The 27,446-nt window shown below is 45.0% G+C and overlaps 1 protein-coding gene across 1 annotated transcript; it reads left to right on the top strand.

The window, feature by feature from the left end:
- On the top strand, positions 1-25,815 carry NLRP8 (NLR family pyrin domain containing 8). Its single transcript, XM_019793532.2, is given in 12 exon segments — positions 1-34; positions 4,783-5,294; positions 6,713-6,787; positions 8,556-10,155; positions 13,502-13,672; positions 15,460-15,627; positions 17,472-17,584; positions 17,587-17,623; positions 19,110-19,280; positions 20,895-21,065; positions 23,889-24,056; positions 25,398-25,815. Coding segments are annotated over 11 exon segments (3,246 nt in total). The 5' UTR covers positions 1-34; positions 4,783-4,852; the 3' UTR covers positions 25,528-25,815.
- The last annotated feature ends 1,631 nt before the right edge of the window (positions 25,816-27,446 follow it).

The raw sequence follows: 27,446 nt of genomic DNA, 5'->3' as shown, positions 1-27,446 counted from the left end.
CGGGAAGGAGCCAGGGAGCCTAATTCCCTTTGGGGTGAGTGTTGTATTTTTTTCTCTCCTGTTTCTATCATCCGCAACATCTCACTTTCTTAGAGTTACAATGACAGACACCCAAATTCACCACGTCAGTAGGCTCGTATCAAAAATGCAAAGCAGAGCTAGAAATTCACCTTTGAAAACAACCAGCTCTGTTTCATTGATAAAATCCTTACCAATCTCTGAAACCCAGTCTTCCTGTCCCTGAAGTGAAGTCATAAATTCTCACTCTTTTTTCCCAGCTCTCAGTAGCTGAGGGCCAAGAGACTGTCAGAGCCAGCACAATCCTGAGACGGGAAAGGAGTATCAGAGGGTCTCCAGGGGGTCCAAGGTCTATGGTAGCCATTAGCTGATAAGATTTAAAAAATAAAACAAAACAACAACAACAACAAAACACAAGAAAGGTGTAGGCACAAAGAGGAGAGACAGCTAAGATTAAGAAATGCCTCGACACCACCTCCCCCCAGGTGTTCTTTGCAATAAAGATCATTATCAGTTCAGCCACATGTTCAGCTCGGCGTCTAGGGCTGGGAATGAGACTTGACTCCGACTGCTGGTTTCTGTCACAGCTTTGACTAATTTAGTTAACCTACGTAAACCTCATTTTTCTCCTTTGTAAAACGGAAGAGAAAGGATCTCTGTGTTAGACTGGAGTCACTATGCTGTGCATTAGATTGCCCAGAACTTATTCATCTTGTAACTGAAAGTTTGTACCCTTTGACCAAAATCTCCCTATTTCCCCTAACCCCAATCCCAGGCAACCCCTGTTCTACTCTCTGGTTTTATGTGTTTAACACTTAAGATTCCACAGGAAAGTGAGATCATATAGTATTTACCTTTCTGTATCTGGTTCATCCGTAGTGTTATAAATGGCAGGACTGCCTTCTTTCTAAAGGCTGAATAATAATCCATCGTATATAAACCACATTTTCTTCATCCATTCGTCCATTGATGGGCACTTAGATTGTTTCCATATCTTGGCAATTGTGACTGATGCTGAAATGAAGATGGAGGTGCAGATCTATCTTCAAGATACGGATTGCATTTCCTTTGGCTGTGCGCCCAGTGATGGGATTGCCAGATCATAAAGTAGCTCTATTTTTAATTTTTTGAGGCGCCTCCATACTGTTTTCCATGCTGGCTGTACCATCTTACATTCCCACCAGGGTTCCCTTTCCTCCACATTCTCCCATGTTGTGTTTTGTCTTTCTGATAACAGTTCTTATCAGGCGTGGTATGTCCGTGGTTTTGTCAGCATTTCCCTCGCTGGTCGTGATGCTGAGCATCTTTTCACATATCTTTTGGCCATTTGCACATCTTCTTTGGAAAAATGTCTACTTAGGGCCTTTCTCCATTTTAGTGGGGTTTTTGGTTCAGTTTTTTGTTGTCGCCATTTGTTTTTATTTTTTCGTTATGAGTTGTTGGAGTTCTTTATATATTTTGGATGTTAATCCTTATCAGACCTATGATCTGCAAATGTTTTCATCCATTCTGTAGATGGCCTTTTCAGGTTGTTGATTGTTTCCTTTGCTGCACAGAAGTCTTGTAGTTTCATATAGTCCCATTTGTTTGTTTTTGCTCTGTTGCCTGAGCTTTTGGTGTTATACCCCCAAAATCATTGCCAAGATTGATGTGAAGGAGACTTTCCCATGTTTTCTTCTCGGAACTTTACAGTTTCAGGCAATATATTGAAGTCTTTGATCTCTTTGGAGTTAATTTTTGCATACAGTGTAAGATAAGAGTCCAATTTTGTTCCTTTGCATGTGGGTATCCAATTTTCCCAACATTTATTGAAGAGATTATTCTCTCCCCGTTGTATGTTCTTGGCTCCATTTTCAATTACTAGTTGACCATATATGCATGGATTTATTTCTGGGTTCATGATTCTGTTCCATTGGTCTGTGTCTGTTTTTACACCAGTACCATACTGTTTTGATTGCCATAGCTTTATAATATAGCTTGAAATTGAGAAGTGTGTTGCCTCCAACTTTGTTGTTCTTTCTCAAGATGGTGTTACCTATTCAGGGTGTTTTGTGGTTCCATACAAATTTTAGGATTATTATTACTATTTCTGTGGAAAATGCCATTGGAATTGTGATAGGGATTGCATTGAATCCATGGATTGTTTTGGGTAGTTTGGACATTTTAATAGTATTGAGTATTCCAATCCAAGAGCATGGGATCTTTTCATATATTTCTGTCTTCATTTTTTTTTATCAATGTCATATAGTTTTCAGCATACAGATCTTTCACCTCCTTGATGAAATTTATACCCACATATTTTATTCTTTCTGATGCAATTATAAATGAGATTGTTTATTGAATTTCCTTTCCAGATATTTCATTGTTAATGTATAGGAACACAACTGATTTTTGTGTATTTATTTTGTATTCTGAACCTTAAGTGAATTTGTCTAACATTATTTTTGGTGAAGTCTTTAGAGTTTTCTATTTGTGAGATAATGTCATCTGCAAACAGATAATTTGACTTCTTCCTGACTTGGATGCCTTTTGTTTTCTTTTTTCTTGCCTCTGGCTGGAACTTGCAGTACTATGCTGAATAGAAGTGGGCAAGTGGGCATCCTTGTCTTGTTCCTGATCTTAGAGGAAAAGCTTTTAGCTTTTCATGGTCGAGTGTGATGTTAGCTGTGGGCTTGTCATGTATGGCCTTCATTATGTTGACGTACTTTCCATTCACACCTAATTTGTTGAGAGTTTTTATTGTGAAATGATGTTGAGTCTTGCCGAATGCTTTTTCTGCCTCTACTGGAATAATCATATGGATTTTATGCTTCATTCTATTGATGTGTTATATTGTATTTATTGATTTCTGTTGAACCATCATTGCACTCCCAGGGATAAGTCCCATTTGGTCATGGTGTATGATCATTTTAATGTGCTGTTACATTCAATTTGCTAGAATTCTGTTGAAGATTTTTGCATCTATGTTCATCAGATATTAGTCTGTAATTTTCTTTTCTTGTAGTATTCTTATCTGGTTTTGGTATGAGACTGATGCTAGTCTCATAAAATGAGTTTGGAAAGGTTCCTTCCTCTTCAATATTTGTAAGAACTTGAGATTAGTATTATTCTTCTTTGAGTGTTAGGTGGAATTCACCAGGGAAATCGCCTGGCCCTGGGCTTTGCTTTTGGGGGAGATTTTTGGGTGCTGATTCCATCTCCTTACTTTTAATGATTTTTTCATGTTTTCCATTTCCTCATGATTCAGCCTTGGTAGTTTGTATGCTTCTAGAACTTTATCTGTTTCTTTTTCTTTATCCAGTTCGTTGATGTGTGATTGTTGACAGTGGTCTCTCATGATCCTTTGTATTTCTGTGGTACCAGTTGTAATGTCTTCTCATTTATTTCTGATTTTTGAGTGCCCCCTCTCTGTTTTTTTCATGGTTATTCTAGCTAAATGTCAATTTTATTTATCTTTAAAAAAACCTCTTAGTTTCATTGATCTTTTCTAATGTCTTTCTGGTCTTTATTTCATTTATTTCTGCTCTGATCTTTACTAATTCCTTCCTTCTGATAACTTGGAGCTCAGTCTGTTCTTCTCTTCCTAGTTCCTTGAGGTGTAAAGTTAGGTTGTTTGAGATCTTTCTTTTTTCTTAATGTAGGCTTTTTTGCCCACCTATCAGGAATGACAGAATCCAAGAGTGTAGGTGAAAGTTGAGTGCTTACTTAAGCAGCGGTGGTCATCCACAGGGGCCTTCAAAGGTCCAAAACCATTGCAGTGAGTCAAAGGAGATAAAACATTGAGTTGGTGCCCAATACATCATGACTTAAGGGAAGTATACAGGAAGTTCTCAGATGTTGGGGATAAGATTTAAAAGATGGTGACAATGAAAACTCAGAGAAGCAATTGTATGTGGCAGCAGGTTGGCCAAGAAGTGAGCCCCTCTCCTGCTGGTAATGTCATTGTTTTCTTTCTTCTCCACATTCGACTTCTTGCCCATGATAATCACGAAGGAAGACAAAAGGAGGATGAGATGGTGGATGGAGAGGAATAACATGCCTCTGATTCCAGGCACTTTTTATAAATTCCCATTGATCCTTTAAAATAACTGTGGCATAGATGTAAGCCCCAAATAGTTGTTAGCTATGATGTGCCAGCCACAGCTCCAGATGTACCTGTGGATTTGTCTCTTTGAAGGGGGGGGGGGTAATCAGAAGGGCGAAGGAAGCAAGAGAGACTATGGACTCTGAGAAACAAACTGAGGGCTTCAGAGGGGAGCAGGGTGGGGAATGGGATAGGCTGGTGATGGGTAGTAAGGAGGGCACATATTGCATGGTGCACTGGGTGTTATATGCAACTAATGAATCATCGAACTTTACATCGGAAACCGGGGATGTACTGTATAGTGACTAGCATAATATAATAAAAAAAATTATTATAATAAAAAAAAAGATTTGTCTCTTTGAGAATCCTCACACCCCCATCAACAGGTATGCTCTGGTCCCAGAATCAAAGATCAGAAAAGAGACACAGAGAGGTGCTGTGATTTGGCCAGTTACCTTGCTAATACATGCCATCAAGAAGAAAAACTACAAAGTGGATCTGAGTCCAAACACTAAGCCTGAATACTGGACAGGCCCCTAGGTGTTTCCACAAGAGAAAGAACCTTGGGGGGAAGGAGCTAAAGAGAGTACTGGTACATGGTATGCTCTACCAAATATGGGTTAGATAAATCTGTCCTCTTGGGTGGGTTTTCATCTTATTTTATTTCCGTGTCTCCACAGGTCTGGTCTGTTCTCTCTTCCAGTTGGTTGTCTTTATCACTGGCACTAAGGTTCTAGGTCTTGAGTGAAGATGAGTGATGTGAATCTGAAGTCTGGCCCTGTTTCCTGCTCTTCCTCCCACTCTTCTTGTTCTTCCTCCAGCTCTTCCTCTCGGTCTTCCTCCTGTTCTTCCTCTTGCTCTTCCAGCTCTTCTTCTTCTTGTTGTTATTTAGTCTCATCCTTGATGTCCTCTGCCTCCTCCAACTCCCCTTTTGAAAATGGGGTCATGCTGTACATGGTCTATTTAAGCAAGGAGGAGCTACAGACATTTAAGCAGCTTTTAGTGGATGAGAATCCCAGGCCTGGCTCTGTCCAGATCACCTGGGACCAGGTGAAGACAGCCAGATGGGGAGAGGTGGTTCATCTCTTGGTGGAGTTCTTTCCTGGACGGCTGGCTTGGGATGTGACTCATGACATCTTTGCCAAGATGAACCAGACAGAACTGTGTCTTCGGGTACAGATGGAGCTAAATGGTGAGTAATAATCTGGTACACAAAATGGGAATGGGGGGATGCCTGGGTGACTCAGTCAGTTAAGCAGCTGCCTTCGGCTCAGGTCATGAGTTCAAGTCCCACATCAGGCTCCTTGCTCAGCAGGGAGCCTTCTTCTCCCTCTACCTGACACTCCCCCTGCTTGTACTCTCTCTCACTCTCTCTCTAGCAAATAGATAAAATCTTTAAAAAACAAAAACAAAAAACAAAACGGGGATGGGTTTGAGTGTCAAACAACTAAATACTTCACTGGCTACCCATACTGGCCACCTGAACAAGAAGGCAAATAATGGAGTATGATGATGACTCTGTCCCCAAAAGTCAAAGACCACCGCGTTAGCATAGTTTCAAAACACTTAACCAGATACTGCTTATGTGGTATCTATAGATACGTTATCTTCATTATTTACGGATTCCATGTTTGTGAATCTGCCTACTGACTAAAATGTATTTGTAACTCCAAAATCAGTAATTGTGGCACTTTCATAGGCATTTACAGACATGTAGGTTGGAGACAAATCGGACACAGAGGTTCCCAGCTGCCGTTGAATAAAGCAGTGCTCTGCCTTCTCACCTGTGCACTCATCCTGTAAACAAGCGTCCCTTCCAGTCTATTTGGTGCCACTTTTTTATGTTTCTGTGTATCTTTTTGGCGATGTCGCTATTTAACCTGTCCCCCAAGCATAGTGGTGAAGGGCTGTTTAGCGTCCTAAGCACAGAGAAAATATATGTGTTGGGTAAGCTTCATTCAGGCACAAGTTATAGTGCTGTTGACTGTGAAATCAGTGTTCATGAATCAACAATATATATTGAATAAGATTTCTTTAAACAAAAAATGTACGTAGACCATGGTTATGTATTGAAGAGTCAAAAATGTTGTAAGTGGGGGCTACAGGAATAACCCTGTATTCACAGGGGAGCAGTACTGGCTAATCGAATATTCACAGTAATTTTATAGAACATAAATAGCATGAGTAAGAAAAATCAATGACTATATATGTATGTGTGTGTAGATATACGCATGAATATTTTCATATACATACATATAAAGGTGTACACACATAGATATATGTGCACATACATAGATGTTAAAGTCTGCATGTATTTTACATATACATATGCATGTGTGTTTGTGTATATTGCTCCCTCTGTGTTTGGCTGAGCTATAGATTTATGTTATTGAATACGTCTTTAGTACATTCTAAAGCAGCACCATTTTCTCACTTCTAACATCATGTGGAGTCTAGGCAATTTTCTTCTCCCTTGACTAAGATGGTGAGAGAATGAAACTCTGAGATGCTGTGGCTGCTCCTATCCTGAAAGGGCCTATTGCTTCCACGTGGCTTTCCCTGTCCTGTCAATCATTCCAGTGCAATAGTCTCCTTTCCTGTCTCTTCCAGACATTCTACCCAACCTGGAGCCAGAGGACTTGAACCCAAGAGAAACGCCAGTGAATCTGGAGGAAGGAGAATCTGGTATGTGCTGGCATTGTGACAAAGCCAGGAGGAAAACGGGCTGTAGGTTGGGGTGAGAAGCTTCGTTCCTGGGGCAAGTTAGATTATAAATTAGTATGTCAGTGTCTCTTCTATGAATCAGAATTTAAGAAAAAAGAGTAGCTGTGGACGCATCTAACTCAGAAGTCCAGCCACCAGCCCAGCTGGAGGCATTGAGTGATGTCAATGAGACATCGCTTCTGTCCTTCTCCTAGCTCCCTCTTCTTCTATGGGCCTCAGCCTTGAGTGGTCTCCCCTACCACAGTGGCCATCTTGGCCACCAGCTACCTTACACATACATTGTACCTCCTTAGCCCCATCAGCAGAAAGAGGAGTATTTTCTCATTTCTCCAGCACTCATCCTAGAACTGACTCAGCTGAATGAACTGAGTTCACGAGCTCAACAATGAATGAAATGATGAAGCAGTCTGGTTGGTTAAGACTGGACCACATACTTCAGAGAGAGCTTGGTGGTAGCGCCAGCCACAGCCCAACAAACCAAGGGTGGCAATGGGTGGTTCTCCACAGAATCGTTGGAGTGCTTTTGCCAGAATGGGAATGGTTCGTAGGCAAACAAATATAGCAAATACCTTAATCCATCCTCTTCCCCACTCCACCATCCTGAAGCATCAAAATTTGGGTTCTAGAAAGAACCGAAATCATGTTCATGTGAATCGAGTTTGTACTTCTCAGTCAGGTTGTGTGAAGAGACGAGGTCAAAAAGAGCTGAGGGTCAAGGGCAACACTCAAGTCTCTTATGAAAGCACACAGGAAGTGGGATGTGGGATCCCCAGTTCCAGCCATAGCACAGTTAGACTTCACCTGTTCAACAAACACTGGGAGGCTGATGGTTCTGACACCACAGTCTGAGCCAGAGTTGTGAACTCTACTTCAGCTCGGAGATGGCAGGATGGAGGCTTAGAGATTCTGTGACTTGCTTACCCCCTCCTACAGCTTGTCAGTAGGCAGATCTTCAACGCGTAGTAAGCTTCCTCCTGTCTATCAGCTGGAGGTGGAGGGAATGAAGTTGGAGTCAGGCATCATGTGTAGTTCGTAAAGTATCCTGTTGAGGGGAGGGGAGAGACAATCACAGGTTGAGATAAAGGCCGTGACAGATCCTGTTAATTCCCTACCCCACAGCTCATGTGCTGACAGAATCCAATTCATTTAGGGATAAAATGGAGCCATCCCTAAGGGAAATACTTTTTTTCCAGGTTTCCTTAAAGTTGGGGTTAACCATCCGATGGCGCTAGGCCACGAGATGTAAGTAGAAGCCTCCTGAGTGCTTCTGTTTGTACCGATGGAAGTGTACAAGAGCTGTGAGCGTGTCCCTCCTCCCCACGATTCTGCTTCAAAGACGAATATAACTTACGACATAACGATAGCATAACCACAACAGCGATCTCCTAGTCATGAGGCAAGAAGTATAAAGAACGTGCTCACAGAAATGTGGTGTTACTTGGCCCTGAAGCTGCAGAACCACCGGGCCTATTTCAATAGCTTTACACAACCCCCCCCCATACTTCTTAAGTAAAAAGCAGCCCTTCTCTGTTTAAGCCCCTTCAAGTTGACTTTTCTGATGACTCGCAGCTTTTTCATTGGTGCAGCACTGTCAGGAAAAGAGCGCCATGCACGCAGGCGTGTCATGGGGCTCAATGTAGATGTCAAGGCTAGTTTTCTTTTTGTTCGATCGGTTCTCATAAATAACTCTGACACTGTACCCTGTATTTCTCCCATCTTGTTAATCTAGATAAAATACAGGAGTACAGACTGCACATGATGGATGAGTATTCCACGATACGGATCATGACCACTTGGTTTGGGAGCCATGTAGACTTCTTCTACCAAGACATAGAGAGACACGAGAGATTCTTACCATGTCTTTTTCTTCCGAAGAGACCTCAAGGTAGACAGCCCAAGACTGTGGTCCTACAGGGAGTTGCTGGGGTTGGAAAAACAAGCTTGGCCAAAAAGGTGATGTTGGAGTGGGCAGAAAACAAGTTCTACCCCCACAAGTTCTGGTGTGCTTTCTACTTCCATTGCCGGGAAGTGGTCCAAGTGGATGAGCAGAGCTTCGAGGAGCTGATTGCCTGTAAGTGGCCCAGGGTACAGTCTATCGTGTCCAAGATTATGTCCAAACCAGACCAACTTCTGCTCCTCTTTGATGGCTTTGAGGAAGTCACACTGACCCTCACAGATAGACCAGCTGACCTGAGTGACGACTGGAGCCAGAAATTGCCTGGGTCTGTCCTCCTGACCAGTTTGCTGAGCAAAAGAATGCTTCCTGAAGCCACCTTACTGATCACGCTGAGGTTCACGTCCTGGAGGAAACTTAAGCCCTTCCTAAAACGTCCCTCTTTTATAACACTTACAGGGTTTAGTATGGCGGAAAGAGCCAAGTACTTCAGAACATATTTCAGAAACAAGAGGGAGGCTGATGAAGCCTTGAGTTTTGTCATGGGAAACACAATTCTCTTCTCCATGTGTCAGGTCCCTGCAGTTTGCTGGATGGTGTGTTCTTGTCTGAGACAGCAGGTGGAGAGAGGGGCAGACCTTGCACAGGCATATCCAAATGCCACAGCTGTATTCGTCCAGTATCTGTCTAGCTTATTTCCAAGCAAGCCTGGAAGCCTTCCCAGGAACACTCATCAGAAACAACTGGCAGGTCTGTGTTACTTGGCTGCAGAGGGTATGTGGAACATGCGATGGGTGTTTGACACGAAAGACCTTGAGCAGGCCAAGCTGGATGAGACCACTGTTGCTAATTTCCTCCGTGTGAATATTTTTCAAAGGGTGGCAGGTGACAGAGACCATTATGCCTTTGCCATCATAAGCTTCCAGGAGTTTTTTGCTGCCTTGTTGTACGTTCTGTGCTTCCCTCAAAGACTCAGAAATTTCTGGGTGTTGGACCGTGTTCAGATCACACGCCTGATAGCATATCCCGGAAGAAAGAAAAACTACCTTGCTCAGATGGGGCTTTTCTTATTTGGCCTTTTAAATGAAAAGTGCGCTTCAGCCACAGGGAAGTCGTTTGGATGCAAGCTGTCCCTGGGTAATAAGAAGAAGTTGCTGAAAGTGGCAGCCCTGTCGTATGAATGCAGCCCACCAACCCTGCACCACGGCGTCCCACAGCTGTTCTACTGTCTGCATGAAATCCGGGAGGAGGCATTTGTGAGTCAGATCCTAAGTAATTGTCAGAAAGCTGCTTTGATCATCAGCAAGAAGAAAGACATGCAAGTGTCTGCTTTTTGTCTTCAGCACTGTCAACGATTGCGGGAACTAGAACTGACTATTACCGTGACCGTCACCCAAGTGTGTGCACTCAACCCGGATCCCCTCCATTCCACTGAGTGAGTGCTCTCCTCTCTCCTTTGCAGCCTGTGCTTCCCAGGAACCTTGCCTACCATCCCCCAGGCATTCAGGGTGACCAGCTATCCGGAGGCGGTCCCTCACACATGGGACTTTCAGGATTAAAACCAGGACAGGAGGTGCTCCTAGGATGCAGATTTCCATGCTAAAACTGGGAGAATCCTGGAAAAGCAAGATGATTTGTTTACCTTCCTTATCTCTGTTCTGCATGGCCTCCCCTCCCTTATATGTGGGCACCTTGCTTCACCTGTCACCCCCACTTTTGTGTATCCCCAGCTTGTTAGTCTCTAGGGAAGTGCTGTCCAAGGGGACTTTTTGTGATGCTGGAAATCCACTAGCTATGTGTGACTCCTGAACACTTGAAATATGGCTAATGTGACTGAGGCACTGCATTTTAAATTTTATTTAACTTTAATTAATTTAAATTTGAATAGTCACGCATAGCTGGTGGCCGCCATACTGGGCAGCGCAGCTCCAAGGGAGATTGCCTTTCAGTGTAAAAACATCGCTTCCATCTTTAACTAGGGAAAAAAGAACTGAAAACTACATGTCTTCATCAGGGGACTGTCACATCTCCCTCCTTCTTTTCCTACCAAACACCTTGAAAACACTCTTTCTATTCACTGTTTCTTCCCTACTCCCCCACTGTGATCTGAAGTGGGTGTTCTGGATTCCTGGGCAAGAGCTTGAGTTTTCCAGCTCGTCCAAGGACCAACTAACCGTGTGTCTTTGGACAAGGTTGCCTAACTTTTCTGGGTCTCTGTTTTTTCATGAGTAAATGATTTTAAAAATATAGTAAAATAGTACATACCCCGCAAGGTTTTTGTGAAGATTAAATGAGATAATATGCATGATACACAAAACCTGTTCCAGCCTCTAGTTCCTACCAATAAATAGAAGCTATAATTACTAATGTGACTCTTATTCCAACCACTCAACTGAAACTCCCTCAGAAGAGCTATACTTAAACAAATATAGCAGATTTCTTTTTCTTAAGAAGTGACTACTCATTTTTTCATACAGTTTTCATACTGGTTAATATTTATTTAGCCTTTGCCTTGTACCAGACACAGTGCCAGGTATTTTTACTGTATGTGAATTATTCCTTTTAACGTCACCATTGGACACCATGAAGTGATGGAAGTCTGATAGTTCGTAACTCATCCAAGGTCACACAGCTGGTTGAAGCTAAGACTTAAGCTGAAGTTGGACCTCTGGTGGCTATGATAAGGAGCCAAAAATCTAGACTGACCCCTGGGATTGGAGTCACAGGAGGGAGCACAGCCCTTTCTGCTGCAAAATTAGAGTGCTTCCCTCATTCCTTAGTTGCTCTGTGTAAAGGAGCCACAATCTCTTCCAGACACATGTTCTTTTTCCATGAAAGCCAGCATAAATCTTAAGCACGCTGCTGGGTTGCTGGCGGGTTTATTTTAAATATCATGTATTAGTCTGATATATGGCTAGATAAATAAAATGGACCTCTCCTGAAGTTAGGAGACATCTAGGTTCTGCTCTCTGGGTCGTCACATCCAACGATGCCCCATCTTCCTCCGGCACATGTGAGTTTCTCCAGGGCAGAGGTAAGCAAATTATTGCCTGGGAGCCAAACCCAGGTTGCTGTGTGTTTTTGTAAATAAGTTTTAATCCGATTTCAGCCATGCATGCCTGTGCATATGTTCCACTGCGGCAGAGCTGAGAGGTTTCCACAAACTGTTTGGTCTATGAAAGCTGAATGTATTTGCCAGCTGACCACTTACAGAAGAAATGTGCCGACCCCTCCGCTAGGGTATATTCTTAGAAAAGGAATTGCCCAATCACACGGTGCCCACATCACATCTTTACATCACCGAAAGCACCAGATTGCTCTCCAAGCAACCTCAGTATCTCGTGGGTGGGATGACGGCACAGGACAGACGATTCCATGTCTACTTTGAAGTTGCATGAGCAACTCCAAACAGCTCAGTGTTGCATATTGTTTTTCCCAACAAAGACCTCAAGAGTCTAACCATCTTGATATAAGTCTGAATAATCTTAAAATCTAACATTAGCAGAACTCTTAAAAGGTGAGAAATTTCCTTTGTGTTGGTCAGTCTGCTGATGACTTTTGGGGAAGTTCTTAAAGGGAGTTGGTATATTTATCCCAGCTTTTCTGGAGCTATAATTGACCTATAACCTTGTGTACATTTAAGGTATATGATGTAGTGATTTTATATATGTACACATTGCAAAAGGATTATCACGATAAGGTTACTTAATATATCCATCACCTCACCTAGTTACAGTTTGTGTGTATGTGTACGTGTGTGTGTGTGTGTGTGTGTGTGTGTGTGTGTGTGTGTGGTGAGAACTTTTACTCTTAAATGGCTTTCAAATATACAACACGGTATTGTTATCAATAGTCACCCAGCTGGACTGTACGTCCCCAGAATCTGTTCGTCTTATAACTAGAGGTTTGTACCATTTGACCATCTGTATCCTCTTCCCCCACTCCCATTCATGGAGTTAGTATTATTTTTATGTGTTTGCATTTAAAATGGGTGTAAAAAGCACATGGCTTTATTTTATGGGATTTCATTTTAAACAAAAATGGCATGCTAGTGTAAGAAGTATTCTGAAATTTTCTTTTTTTTCATCTAATAGGCCTTAGAAATATTTTAATGTCTGTGTACACTTTCTTCGGGTGGTGTACTAAAGTCTTCTAGGTGTCCTGGAGATTATTAAACCAGTATCCCCTTCATTTGCTTGGCAGTCATTTCCAACTGTCTAATACAAACAGCATGAAACAACAATCCTCACGGTGTCTCTTGGCCGGCCTCTGAAAAGACTGCCCTGGGAAAACTGAAAGGGAAAATTAGCAGGTCCTTCCAGAGTCAAAATACATCCCATATTGGTCTAGCTGTGGATTTTCTTTTCCTGCACTCACCGTGCTAGAAGAGATTAATTTTTCCCTTATTCTGCTCCTACATAGACTTTTTTCTTTTTAATAATTTTATAAGCAAAGAGTAAGAATATAAGATACAGATATAATTCAATCTCTGTCCCCATAGAAATCCTAAGTGATTAAAACAACAACTCACTTTCTTCCTAAGTCAAGGGAAAATCTAGGCATCCTTATGTAAGGCCACAGGTCTTCCTGGAATAAAATGAGAAATCTTGCAATGATATTCCTGGGAATTTTTTTTTTAAATGAGAGAGTCTTACTGGAGTCGTAAAGGTGGTCTGTAATCACAACCAGGGTCAGGAACATCAGCCCTGGGTTTACAAGTAGGTTTTCTCAAGTTCGGTCTCTGACGACGAGTTATGCTCTGTTTTCTCCCTTGCACATAGACCAGAAAGCAGCGACCAGTGTTTTCTCTGGTGGCAAGACTTCTGCTCCGTGTTTAGGACACATGAGAATCTGGAAGTCCTGGCTCTGACAAACACTTCTATGGAGACCGAGTCAGTGAATGTTCTTTCTGCGGCTCTGAGACATCCTGGGTGTAAACTGCGAAAACTAACGTGCGTATAAAACAGCCCCTGGTTGGAAGGAATTGCATGGAAAGAGTCTGTTTCCCATCCCGTTTTTCTACCCCCTCCCTGCTCACAGAGACTTGCAGAAAGCATCCGTGTGTGTCGTTCCCCCTTTGCAGTCTTACTGAGACAGAACAGACAAACAGCACTGTGTGAGTATTAAGGTATGCGGTGTAATGACCTCACATGCATTTACTGCAAAACGATCCCCGCAGTAAGTTTAGTTAATGCTCGTCACCTCCTAGAGCAGCTGAATGTTTCTCTTCCTTGTGGTGAGATCGATCACCTCTCTTGGAGACTTTCCAATACACCACCCAGCCGTGTGACCCTCTGTCTCAGGCTGTACGTCACGTTCCCAGTACTTTTGCGTCTTATACCCGGAAGCTTGTACCTTTCGGCCACGTCACCCAATTCCTCTGACACCAACAGAAACTGATCTCTTTTTCTGAGTGTTGGGTTTGTTTGCTTTTTTTGGTTCCACATATCAGTGAGATCGTTTTTCCAGAAAGAACGTACAAATGGAGGTTCCCCATTTCACAGATGAACAAATTGGGGCACAAGGTAATACAGTTGATACATAAAATACAGATTTTTAAAAATGTTTTTATTTAAATTCAATTGACCAACATATAATACATCATTAGTTTTTGATGCAGTGTTCACTGATTCATTAGTTGTGTAAATCACATCACCTGCTGTCCTTCATGCCCATTATATGTGTCATCACATCACCTGCTGTCCTTCATGCCCACCACCCAGTCACCCCATCCCCCCCCACCTCCCCTCCAGCAGCCCTCTGTTTCCCGAAGTCAAGAGTCTCTCATGCACGTCTTGGCTCCAGAGTCCGTTCTCCTAACCACTACACCATGCTCTCGATCTCTGGTTTTTAAGATCCAGAAACCCAATAACTCATCAAAATTCCATGAAATAGCCCACTGGACATCATGTGGCCCCTAGCCAGTGTCTGACCAATTGTTTCTCCTGTTACTATGACGACTATTATTAGCTCCCACGTACTGAGAGGCTACCGTACATCTGTGCAGAGCCAATTACAGGGGTCGTGTGTATTAATTCCCACACCCATCTTAAGGAAAAGGCATTATGCACTCTCTCTTGTGGACCCGAAACCGAAGTTTAGGGGGTAAGTGACCTACAGAAGGTCACCCAACCAGAGGCCACGGTGAGCTGAGGACCCGGTTCAGACCTCACAGAAAGGCCCTCAATTCATAGATGAATTGAATCTAGAGCTGATTAGGAAATGGGCAGATTCTGGTCAAAAGGTACAAAGTTCCAGGTGGAAGATGAGTACGTTGTGGGGATGTGGTGTTCGGCGTTGTGGGGATGTGGTGTTCGGCGTTGTGACTGTAGTCGACAGTCCCGGATGGTATACTCCAAACTTGCTGAGAGTCTGTCTTGAGGGTTCCCATCACAAAAGAAATGATAACTTTGTGAGGGATGAAGTGTTACCCAATGCCAAGGCAGTGATCGTTTTGCAATATATTAATGTATCAAATCAACATGTCCAACACCTTGAACTTACACATTGTTTTGTGTCGATCACATCTCAATGAAGCTGGAGGACAAACTAGCCACCTCGACTGTGGTAATGGTTTCACGGGTGTATGCATATATCCAAACTCATCAACTTGTAATCATTAAAATATAATAGATGCATTTATTGATGTACTGTTTATACCTAAATAAAGCTGCTTTTGAGAAAAGGACTAATGAGCTGATGAGATCTTATCGTAACGAGGCACTGCTTACCTCCCCAGCTTCAGATGCCTGCATCCTTCCATGTTGAACGAAGACTTAATCCAAGTTTTGACTGAAAACCGGTATCTGAGATACTTGGAAATACAAGGCACAGAAGTGAGATGTGAGGCCATGGAGTTTCTGTGCACAGCCTTGAAATGCCCCCAGTGCTCTCTGCAGTGTGTAAGGTAAGACAAGCCCGGGATCCAGAGATACCCTGGCGCCCAGACTGTTCTTTCAGAGGTGGGATTACGTGTGCAGTGTTCCTGTTACCTTTCTTCTGATCTTGTTGCTGTTAGTTTTACTCGGCTTTTTTTTAAGGTGTACAGTGTGACGATTTGATATACATACATTGAGAAATAATCACCACCATCAAGTTCATTAACACACCTACACTTCACGTGGTTACCATTTGTGGGGAGGGGCATTTAAGATCCACTCTCCTGGCAAATGTCAGGTATATACCAAGGTCCTGTCCACCACAGCCACCGACCTGTGCATTAGATCCCCAGAACCCACGCATCTTACAACCAGAAGACCATCCTCTCCCATTTCTCCCACACCCCTGCCTTGGCGACCACCATTCACTCTCCCTCTCGTGCTCTACAACTTGACCATGTCCTAGGTGTGTCTGAGGTCGGGAGACTAGAGCCCCGGCGGTGAGCTTCACCACCTCGTCCTGGCTCGCTGGAGGTGATTGCTAAGAATGCAGGGAGTTTTGTGAGCTGATTGTCAAACAGCATTATTGAAAAGTTAAATCATACAGACTTAAAATTATATCATATGAGAAAACAAAATTTAATAGATCATCAAAACTCATCACCTCGTAATTTCTTTACTGTACTATTATCAACGCCAGGGTGCAGCAAACTCTTTCTCTGAAGGGCCAGATAAGTATTTCCAGCTCTGTGGGCCACACAGTCTTTGTCCTGGCTTTTCAACGCTGCCGTTATAGGGCTAAAGTTTCCATGGCCGATAGGTAAATGAACGGATGTGGCTGTGTTGCAATGAAACTGTATTATTATTAATTTATTATCTGCTAATAATACCACTTATTAACCCCTATTAATAATTTATTAAGAATTATACAATTTGTTAGTAACTCTTCCACTATATAATTTGCTGATGTTTATTATGGGCACTGGGATTTGAATTTCATTTAATTTTCATGTGTCACAAAATATTCTTTTGATTTTTTTTTAACCATTTAAAAAGTTTTTTTAAGTTCTTAGTCCGCAGGCTGTACAAAACCAGGTCGCCAGGAGACCTGGCCCACAGCCAGTTTGCCAACTCCCAGCGTGCGTTCCTGAGGTGGTTGCGTTTGTGCGGTGGGGTGTTCCTGCTGCACGTTCAACGACTCCACGTCGGTAGATCAGCCACCGTGGGAATGGTCACACTAGACACCGGCAAACACCACACATCAGGGCTTCTTTCTCCAGCATCAGTTTAACACTTACCAGCACCCAAGCACTTCGCATCCCCACCAGCCTTTCTGTGTGTTACGTCGTGCAAACGAAGCTTGTGCAAACTCTTGTTTCCCACCTGCCAGCTCTGGTCCCTCACACCGGTCAGAGCTGCGTGGAGCCTGGAAGGCTCGGGTGACCAGACCTGGAGGTGGTTCAGCGCAGTAGTGGGTAAACGTTGACCTCAGATGGAAGCCTAGCTTGACAAGATGGCAGCTGTGATCTCATGTGACTCCAATCTCAGTTCTTTGTCTTGAAGATTGTTTGACAGATAAATGTAAAAAGAAATTGTATTTATTTCAAGGGCTGAATTGAGTCCCTGGTTCATAGATAGAGCCCAGTTGTAAGCCGATGCCAGTTGGTTATGGCCCCAAGTGTCTATTATTTGATACTTTGTGACTGAGATGTTGAATTTGATCAAGCTTACCAGCTGGAGAAGATGGAAATCCTCCCTGGAGTCACTCTTGTGTGAAGAACAAGGATGTGGGATGGTAGGCGGGATCTATGTGGCTACACGGTACCATTTTCCCCAGGAGCTCAGGCTCGGCATTTCTATGTGGCCTCCATAGGTTGGAAGACTGCTCGGTTACCCCTAAAAGTTGGGTTGATCTTGCCAGGGATCTTGGAAGTAACAAACACTTGAAGACACTAATGCTAAGAAGTAGCTACCTGGAGACATTTGGGGATATTGCCTGTCAGTGGCCCAATTGGAGAGGCTGTCGTAAGTTTTTGTGTTGTTGTCATGACTATTGTTCACTGGTTTGGTGAATTGAGTGCTTCTGGGAGAAGAGCAGTAATGGAGGAATGTGTGCCAACTTAAGTCTCGTGGCTGGCGTAATTACATAGACGGGTCCATGAAGAGTCGAGGCAGGAGAGAGAGTCTACGTAAAAGTGCACATTTATACCTAATACCCTGGAATACTTGAGCCGGATGTATCTGTCATCCAGCTTATGACCTAGAACCTCACCAGTATTGTTTTCCTTCCTCACAGGTTACGTGGATCCCTGCCCCACCCGTCATGGTGGCGGTCTTGAACTGGGCTCATCAGGCCCCTCACATGTGTATTCTTTTTTTTTTCTTTTTTTTAACGATTGTATTTACTTATTTGTGAGAGGGACACAGAAGGAGAGGGAGAAAGTGACTCCCTGCTGTGCAGGGAGCCTGATGCAGGGCTCGATCCCAGGACCCTGAGATCATGACCTGAGCCGAAGGCAGACGCCCAGTGTACTGAGCCCCCCAGGCGCCCCTCACACGTGTATTCTTAAACAGAGCACCACACAGTTTCGCGTTGCTTTGAATTTCACATAAGTGGCCTCAGATAGTGTGAGTTCTTTTTCTGACCAACCTACACTTTTGTGCTTGGTTGTTTCAGAAGCCCATCCCTCTTCCGTGCTGAATGATAACAATTGTGTGACTATGCCACAACGTAGATGTCCGTCCTCCTGCCGCTGAGGCTTGGGCTGTTCACATGCACACACGCACAGGGTACACACACACGGTACACACACGCACACGCTGTGAGGAGCTCTCCGGAAGTGGGGTCTCCGGGTCACGGAGAACATCCAGATTCTATTTTACCAGCTTGCGTCCACCGTCTTTGCACCACTTTGTAATCCCGCCAGCAGGTGGATGCCGCTTCCTGTAACTCCGAGTCCCCATCTGGCCCTCGTTACAGTCTGTATTCTCCCCACTGTCTTTGCCAGTCTGCCGAGCAGGGGATGGTGTCTCGTTGTTTTAACCAACATTTCCTTCATTACTATGAAAATGTTTCCATGACCTTAACCATTCATCTTGGTTTCTCTACTATGAATGCCTGCCCCTGTCCTTAATGCATCTTTTTAAAGCATATATATATATTTGCGTAAGCATTTATTTTTTAAGCTTATGAAAGGCTGTCTCTCCCAGGCCACCCCGGTATCCGTTATGTATTCCTTAGTCGTTGGTGGTCTCTTTCCCGTCCTTCTAATCCCCCTAAAACTGTTTTCCGGACCCACATCTCCTTCACCCCCCTAGCCTCCCAGGAAGGCTGCTACCCTCTTCTTGAGGACTTGGAAGCCCTAAGAGGTGGTAACAGAGGTGTGCTGAGGCTTTCACACTGAAAAAGGAAAGCCCAGATGGCAATGTTCATCTCTCCGTACCGGACAAAGAAAATCTGGTCATACACATGAATTAAAGTGCATTCCATCTGTGTGTTTCTGTCCCCCAGATTGGAGAATTGTGATCTCACATCGCTTATGTGTAAAAGTCTTAGCTCTTCCCTCAAGAGTAATGGGATGCTGACCCATCTGAGCTTGGCAGAAAATGCCTTGAAGGACGAAGGAGCAAAAGAGCTTTGCAGTGCCTTATGGCATTCTACGTGTCCTTTACAGAGGCTGGTGTGAGTCCCAAAATATCCTCTTCTTAGGGATCCCTGGAGTAGAACAGAATGACTGAAGAAACCTGTTGTGTGTGTGCACATGATCTCAATCACGAAATTTTTAAATGATTTCCCTTAGGCATCAGTGTGTGTGACACTGTGATTTATAACCTAAGAAATGTATATTTGGTCTTCTTCCCTGTTTCTGGCACAGAGCTCCCCAAACCCTTGGAAATACCTCAGTGGTGAGAGCTATAAAGGTGTCTTTTATTATGTTAAGGAGGTGGCTTTTGGAAAGCACCCCAGGATGGGGGGGTTGTTGCCCCAAGAACCAGCCTTGTGATTAGAGGGTTAGAACTTCAAATCCTTCCCCCTGACCTCTGGGGAGGGGAGAGGGGCTGGAGGTGGAACCAGTCACCCGTAGCCAATGATTTAATTAATCGTGCCTGTGTAATGAAGCCACCATATAAGCCCCAAAGGACGGGATTTGAGAGCTTCCAGGTGGGTGAACACGCGGAGATGCGGGGACAGCAGCTCAGCTGGAGAGGACACGGCAGCCCTGTGTCTTCTCCCCATGCCTCCCCATGTGCATCTCTCCCATCTGCTGTTCCTGAGTTCTACCCTTTTCGAGTAAAATGGTAATCTAATGAGTAAACGGGTTTCCTGAGTTCTGGGAGCTGCTTCAGCAGACTAACCGAAGGCAAGGAGAGGGTCATGGGAACCTGACTGGTGATTGGCATCCTGGGTTGGAGAAGGCCCTGGAACGTCGCGGTTACAGAATCAGAGCCTGGGCTTGCGGCTGGTGTCCGAGGGGAGTGAGGTGGGGGATGCAGTCCTGTAGGGCGGAGCCCTGAACCTGCACAATCTGATGACCTGTAGACGCTGCCAGAATTGAGTCAATTTCTCTGGCACTATTGTGTCTGAGAACTGTTTCTCAGTGTGGGGGACCCCCCTATAGGTGTTGAAATGGGACTCAGAACACCAACGTAGGGTGCTTCTGTCTATTACTAACAGAAAATAAACTCAGACGGTCTTAAACCGTAAAGAAGTTTGCTAGGTCATAAAACCGGAAATGGAAAAGTGGCACAAAGTATCCCCTGCACCCATTACTCTTTCAGCTTCCCGATCCTGGGATCGAGTCCTGCATCAGGCTCCTTGCTCAGCGGGGCGCCTACTTCTTCCTCTGCCTGCCCCTCCCCCTTATTGTTCTCTCTCTCTCTTTCTTTAACAAATAAATAAATGAATAAATTCTTTTTTTAGAAAGAAAATTACGGTAAATGAAAGAAACCATTTTTTTTTTTAGATCTCTTTGAGATTTGGATTTCAATTCCTTTGGATTAATATCCAGATAGTGGTTGCTCGAGTTGGGAGTGGGCTGGGGGAAGAAATTAGGAATTAAAAGGGTACAGGGTTCTCATTTTTGGGGTGATGAAAATGTCCTAAAATTGTGGCAAATGTGCACCTCTATAAATGTACTAAAAGGTGTTGATTTGTACAATCTAAATGGGTGAATGATATTGGTGACGTTAGTAATATTCTGATAACGCTGTTATGCCAAAAAAAAAAAAAAAGGCAGGAAAGGAGTAAAATCTAAAGGTGTTTTGGTTGGTTTCCTTGACACGTGTTTCTTCACAGGCTGAGAAACTGTGCCCTGACCGCTGCCTGCTGTCAAGACATGGCCTCTGCTCTGGATAAAAACAAAACTTTGAGAAGCCTGGACCTTGGTTTTAATAGCCTGAAGGACGATGGAGCCATCCTGCTCTTTGAGGCCCTCACGAAACCCAAGTCTGGCCTCCAGATTCTGGAGTAAGTTACCCCGTCTCTTCTTTTGTGACAGTGGTCTGTAAAATTCTCTGAGCAGAATACGGGAAAGGGTCTTTGCACTTCTGGATTTTTTCCCTCCATTTAGGACTGGGCAGCTTCGGTGCAGGGTTCGGAAAGGGATTCGTCAGACTGGGAACTTCATCTGGGGAGTGGTTAGAAATGCAAGTCATTGCAGTGTTTGCCTTTCTCTGTCTGGCCTATATCATTCAGCCCAATGCCCTCAAGGTGCGTGCATGAGGTCACAAATGGCAGGCTCTCCTTCTTTCTTAACAGCTGGACAATATTCCATTGTGTGTACATACCACGTTTCCTTTATCTATTCCTCTGTTGGTGGGCATGGAGGCTGTTTCTGTGTGGCAGCTACCATGGGAAATGCTGCAGGGAAAGAGGGTGCAGCTGTCTCTTGGAGATCCTGGTTCCAGTTCCTTGGATGGGGACTCAGAGGCGGGGCTGCTGGGTCGTGTGGTGCTCTAGGGCTGAGCCTGCCGACCCCTCAACCTTCCCCCCCGCCCCCGTGGCTCCCATGCCTGGGAGGAGGACTCCTGCACGTGGAGGACCACGGGTCTAGGAAATAGTCTTCCATTCAGCAAAAGAAGTTTCTTTGTTGGCTGTGGACGGATACCTGACGTAGCCGGTCTTCTGAAATCGACGTTTGTACTTAGGGATTCTTTTTTATACGTGATATTTTGTCTTCTTCTCCTAAATGGTCTCTATGCTAACATGCATACTAGCCAGTGATTTGACAAAAGTCCTCCTATTTTTAAATCTTATCATGGTTACATTAATTATTTAGGAAAGATTTGGAAGCATCTCTTCTCTAGTGATCAGTGGATGAAACTCTTTTGCCTCTTTTCTGCCCACATTTTCTGTTCTCTATTCGTATAATCTGCGTTTGAAGACTAGATCATTAAAATCATTGTTTTATGTTATATCTCTAATTTCCTAGGATTAGTCCTGATAATGGATTTCATTTTTGTTGATAATCAGCTACTCTAAGGAAATTCAGTGTTCGCTATAACTCATGATTCTTTTTTTGGGGGGGTGTGCATGGGTGGCTCAGTTGGTTAAGCACCCTACTCTTGATTTTGGCTTAGGTCAAGATCTCAGGGTCGTGAGACAGAGCCCCATGTCGGGCTCCGCTCTCGGTGTGGTGCCTGCTTGAGATTCTTTCTCCTTCTTCTTCCGCCCCTCCTCACACGCTCTCTCACTCTCTTTCTCAAAAAAAAAATTTTAAGATTTTTTTTCAACTTTCAGCACGTGTCAACTTTATTTTTGTACAAGAGTCACGATTTTACCCTTTTATTTATTTATTTTTGTTCTTTGTTTTTATTTTTTTATTTTTCATTTTTAAGTAACCTCTACGCTCAACTTGGGGCTGAAACTCGCAACCCTGAGGTCAAGGCTCCACGCTCTGCTGGCTAAACCAGCCAGGGGCCCCAGCTCACGGTCCTTTCTCTCCAGAAATTTAATCTTGGGTTTTTAAACATTGATTTATATCTCTTTGATTGAGTGAAATCTTTTCAAGAATGGAATAAATTTCCAGACGAGCATTTATGTAGTGTCCTCTAAGCCTTGGCTTGTGTGAGACCTTTTTAGATCTACTTTCACTGATGAGCAGTAATTTGGCTGAGTATAAAATTCACGGCCCACCCCCATGCCAAACTTCCTGATCTAAAAACCCCCTAGATTTCATTATGTGGAATTCTAGTCTTGTAGAAAAGCCATCGATATCTTTATTTTTCCCAAGAAGAACCCAGACTTCTATTGCGTATTCTCTTCATTAAAAAAAAAAAAAAAAGTCCTCACATGGCTGCGGGTCTTACTTATAGTAAGAATTGTTTTAGAATGACTCTCCTCCTGTTGAAATGATTTACGTGACTCTGATCCAGGTTAAGGAAAGTGTGGGTGGGCGCACCGAGGGGGCACCAGGTGTCTCCCTGAAAGAAATGGGGTTGGGACCTTATAAATGCATGCAAAGCTGAACGCATGCCCTTGCATTTGGGTTTGGGCTGCAGTTTCCAGCTTGTCATTGATCAGCTAGGGAGGTGCACAGGGTGGGGGAGGCAAGCCACTGGAAAGAAAGCAAAGGCTGCCCACGCAGGAGACACAGGGACCCCCAGGGCCCTCTGTCCTGTCTGCTCTGCATTGCTTATAATAATAGCCTTGCTCCGAGGGAGACTGCACTCTTCCAAAATGGGACCCAAAACCACCCCCCCTCTGTACCTTTTGCTCACCTACTCACCACTTCCTCTCTAACGCCCGCTCTGGATTGGCGACACGTGGTGCTTCTGTGACGCAGCTCCTTTCTGGAGCACCCTCTCCTGTTTGCCATGAGCACTGCGGTGAGCGCAGAGGGACCCGAACCGCTGGCACACGAGAATGGTGAAACCAACCATGCTCCTCGAATGTATTTACTTGGTGACCTGTCTCCTCCCCCACCCCCAATCTGTGATGAGTTCCAGGAAGCCACGGGTGCTGTTCCCCTCACTGCTGTGTCAACAACGCCCAGGGCAGTGCCTGGTATACAAGTGGCGCTAAATAAATATTTTCTGCTAATGTGCAGAGCTAATGCACAGTGACGGTTTCTGAAAGAGGTTATGTGGCTTGTAACTCCTGGGCGTTAGGACTCACAGCCTACCCTGGACAGTCACCCAAAGCCACAGGAAGCAACTGATACAGATACAGCAGTTTCTCCCAACGTGTCTGGGAGGAAACGTCTCGTTCCAGGGGGTGCGATTTCTAGGGTTCGCATTGGCTGCGCTCTCCGATGTGGGGCATGGCAACTTGTCTGCTTCCACCCCACAGGCTGGAGCAGTGCCTATTCACGTCTGACTGCTGCCCGGCTATGGCGTCCATGCTTCTCCACAACCAGAGCCTGCGGTACCTGGACGTGAGCAAGAACGACATCGGGCTCAGGGGCACGGTGCTCCTGCGGGAGGCCTTCCAGCAGCGCAAGGGGGAGAAGGTTGTTCTGTAAGTCTCCGCTGGCTTCCCTGGGCAGAAACAGCCGCCCGCGCAAAGCTGCTCGTAAAGAGGCAAACTCTGGACCCAAAGAGCTAGTGCAGATGTCGCTAGTGTCCCTCTCTCATTTCCTGGGGATTTATTTTCGCCTTGATGTGGCTGATCAGACCCGAGCGCCTGCTTGTGCGTGATGGGAAAATTGACCTGGATTCTCCCATCTGATTTTATTATTTTTTAAAGATTTTATTTATTTATGTGACAGAGAGACAGCCAGCGAGAGAGGGAACACAGCAGGGGAGTGGGAGAGGAAGAAGCAGGCTCATAGCGGAGGAGCCTGATGTGGGGCTCGATCCCATAACCCCGGGATAACGCCCTGAGCCGAAGGCAGACGCTTAACGACTGCGCTACCCAGGCGCCCCTCTCCCGTCTGATTTTAAATGCTTTCTATCCTTCACCTTCCACCCTCTTCTTAACTGATTAATGCCACTTACCGGCCGGCCGTGTGACTGTGAACAAGTTCCTTTACCTTTCTGAGTCTGTTTGCCCGTCTGTGAAACGGGATGGCGGCTTCCTCCATGGAAAGGTGAGGCTGGAAACGGAGCGTGTCTACAAAGCACAGGGCCTGAAACCACGACGTTCTCCGTCAGAGCGGCAGATTCAGGGTACAGGTTGTAACAACACCTGGAGTGTTCCTTATCTGCTGCCCTGTAACAGATTACCTCAAAGTTTAGTCACGTAAGGCGACACACATGAACTTCCTTATAAAATTTCTGAGGGTCAGAAATATGGAAGCGGTTGGACTGGGTGGTTCTAGTGCCTGGTCTTCCCTGAGGCCTCAGGTAAGCCCCCGACTGGAATTTGACGGAGACCAGATCAGTTTCCAGGCTGACCCACGTGGCTGTTGGCAGGAGTCCTCGATGCTCCCTGTAGGGCTGCTCCTGACAGCGTGGCTGGCTTCCTCCACAAGTGAGAGAGAGAGAGAGAGAGAGAGAGAGTGAGCACACCCAAAGAGACCCCGGCCTTTGATGACTTCCTGTTGAAAGTAGCGCCCTCCACTTCCGCCTTACTCTGGTGGTCACGCAGACCAACCACGGTCCAGTGAGGGAGGAGACCCCCCCCAGAGTGTGAGTCACAGGGGGCAGGATCCCTGAGCACTCAGTCAGTGGTGGAACCGAGGCCCCTGGCCTCCATCCCTGACTCCCGAGAGCAGCACCGTTGGGCTCGGTCTGCTGCGTGGGACCAGAGTGGTCTCCGGGGTGGTGAATTTCTGTCCTCGGGGTTCTGCGTACTTCCCTAGGACCGCAAAAGAAAACCAAATGTGAGCGATCAAAGCCTGATTCTTACCCTCCACAGGGAGACGAAACAGAATTATGCCCCCAACATGGCGATGAGGCTGGAGGGCCCAGTCGTGAGGAACAAAAGCCTGAGGATCGTACAGGACTGGAGTGCTGACTGCTGGGATGAGGCAAGATGGTTAGAGTGATCCAGTGGCCCCCTGGATATTTTCTCCCTTGGGAAATGTTGGCTTATTCTGTGGGCTGTTCTGAGTCTGGAATGGTCCAGTTGGTTCTGGAAAATGGTGTGGGGCATGACCTCTGAGCATCTCCCTTGGAGATGCCGAGGGCCATGTGTTAGATACAGATTACTCACTGAGTTGGGGGCGCCAGCCCGCCTCCAACCCTGGCTTCCAGATGTCTCTGAATCTGTCATGCAAACATTGTCTCAGAAATATCTGACTGGCCTTTGAGGATGTTGGAAGAATTTAATTAAAAATGTGTACATGCATGCAGTTTGAAAACTTTTCAAGTGTTATTTATTTACCAGTAGACTAGTATATAAAACTGTTCAGAAGGAAGACATCTTGGGGGTGTTGGGCTAGCTCTGTTGGTGGAACATTCGACTTTTGATCTCGGGGTTGTGGGTTCAAGCCCCATGTTGGGTGTAGAGATTACTAAAAAAAAAAGTATCCAGGGGACATTTCCAAGGAAGATAACACAGCAGGGGATGGAAAAGGGACATCACCTCGTGGTTTTTTTTTTAAGATTTTATTTGTTTATTTGAGAGAGAGAGAGAAAGAGAGTGGGAGGGGAAGAATCTGAAGCAGATTCTGATCACAGAGCCTGACGTGGGGCTCGATCTCACCACTCCGAGATGACGACCTGAGCCGAAACCAAAAGTTGGTCGCTCAACCAACTGAGCCACCCACGTGCCCCTCACCTCATGTCTTATTTTTTTTCCTCTCCGATATAAGCATTTATTTTTTTATTTTATAATAATTTTTTATTATGTTAGCCACCATACAGTACATCCCTAGCTTTTGATGTAAAGTTCGATGATTCATTACTTGTGTATAACACCCAGTGCACCATGCAATACATGCCCTCCTTACTACCCATCACCAGTCTATCCCATTCCCCCACCCCCTCCCCTCTGAAGCCCTCGGTTTGTTTTCCAGAGTCCACAGTCTCTCATGCTTCATTCCCCCTTCTGATTACCCCCCTCTTTCTTTATCCCTTTCTTCTCCTACCGATCTTCCTATTTCTTATGTAAGGAACTCTTTTAAAAAATTAAGTGTGATGCCTAAATTTTTAGTGTGTTCAGTCCATTAATACAACAGAACAAGCTAAAGGAGATGTTTCTCGCACACGCAGCAAGCTGAACTAGAGCCTTGCTCTAGAGAGTGGTCGGTCCCCTGCATGGTCCATCTTGTGGTCCGCAGGACATCCCCTCCGACCTCATGGGCAGGGACTGTACATCACAGGGCAGCTCTAACTATCTTCCAGGTCTAAACTATGCCATTCAGGATTGAAGTATTAGGACAGCATTTGAAACTCAAGGATCTAGAAGCAGCTGTACAATTTTTTTTCTGTTGAAAAATCATCTTTTTCTTCACCAAATAACGAGGAGGTATTACCTGCGTTGGTTTCTCCGCTCTCCGAAAGGGTTTCGTTACAAAGGTCAGAGCAGTTGGGATCCTCAACCCCACCCCCACTCTCACCCCATCCTTAAGGGGTAGAAAAAAATAAAGGTCCGTCAAAGTCAAACTCTCCATTTCGAGTTTGCTTTAACGTGTTCTGCAGGGCCCGGAATTTAACGGCTGGAGCCCATGGTGCGGCACCACCGCTAGAACCCACAGTGAATGAGGTGTGCCCGGGGGCTGTAGGCTCGGAGCTGGGCAACGAGTGCCGGAGAACCCACCCACTGACATGCTCCCCAGGAGGCCCAGGAGACAGCCCTTTGCTAAAGCAATGGGCGAACGTGCCTCGGGAAGAGCCAAGCTTGAAAATGACAATATCCCCAGACTTTGTGGGGCGGCGTCTTACCTGGGGGGCTTCAGCCCGCCAGGCTCCATTGGAATAGGGTGTGGCTCAGGTGTCAAGGGGTTTAAAATCACCCCAGGTG

Source organism: Ailuropoda melanoleuca, chromosome 12 (assembly GCF_002007445.2).
Source record: "Ailuropoda melanoleuca isolate Jingjing chromosome 12, ASM200744v2, whole genome shotgun sequence".
Lineage (NCBI taxonomy): Eukaryota > Metazoa > Chordata > Mammalia > Carnivora > Ursidae > Ailuropoda > Ailuropoda melanoleuca.
This window is presented reverse-complemented; position numbering and strand designations above follow the sequence as displayed.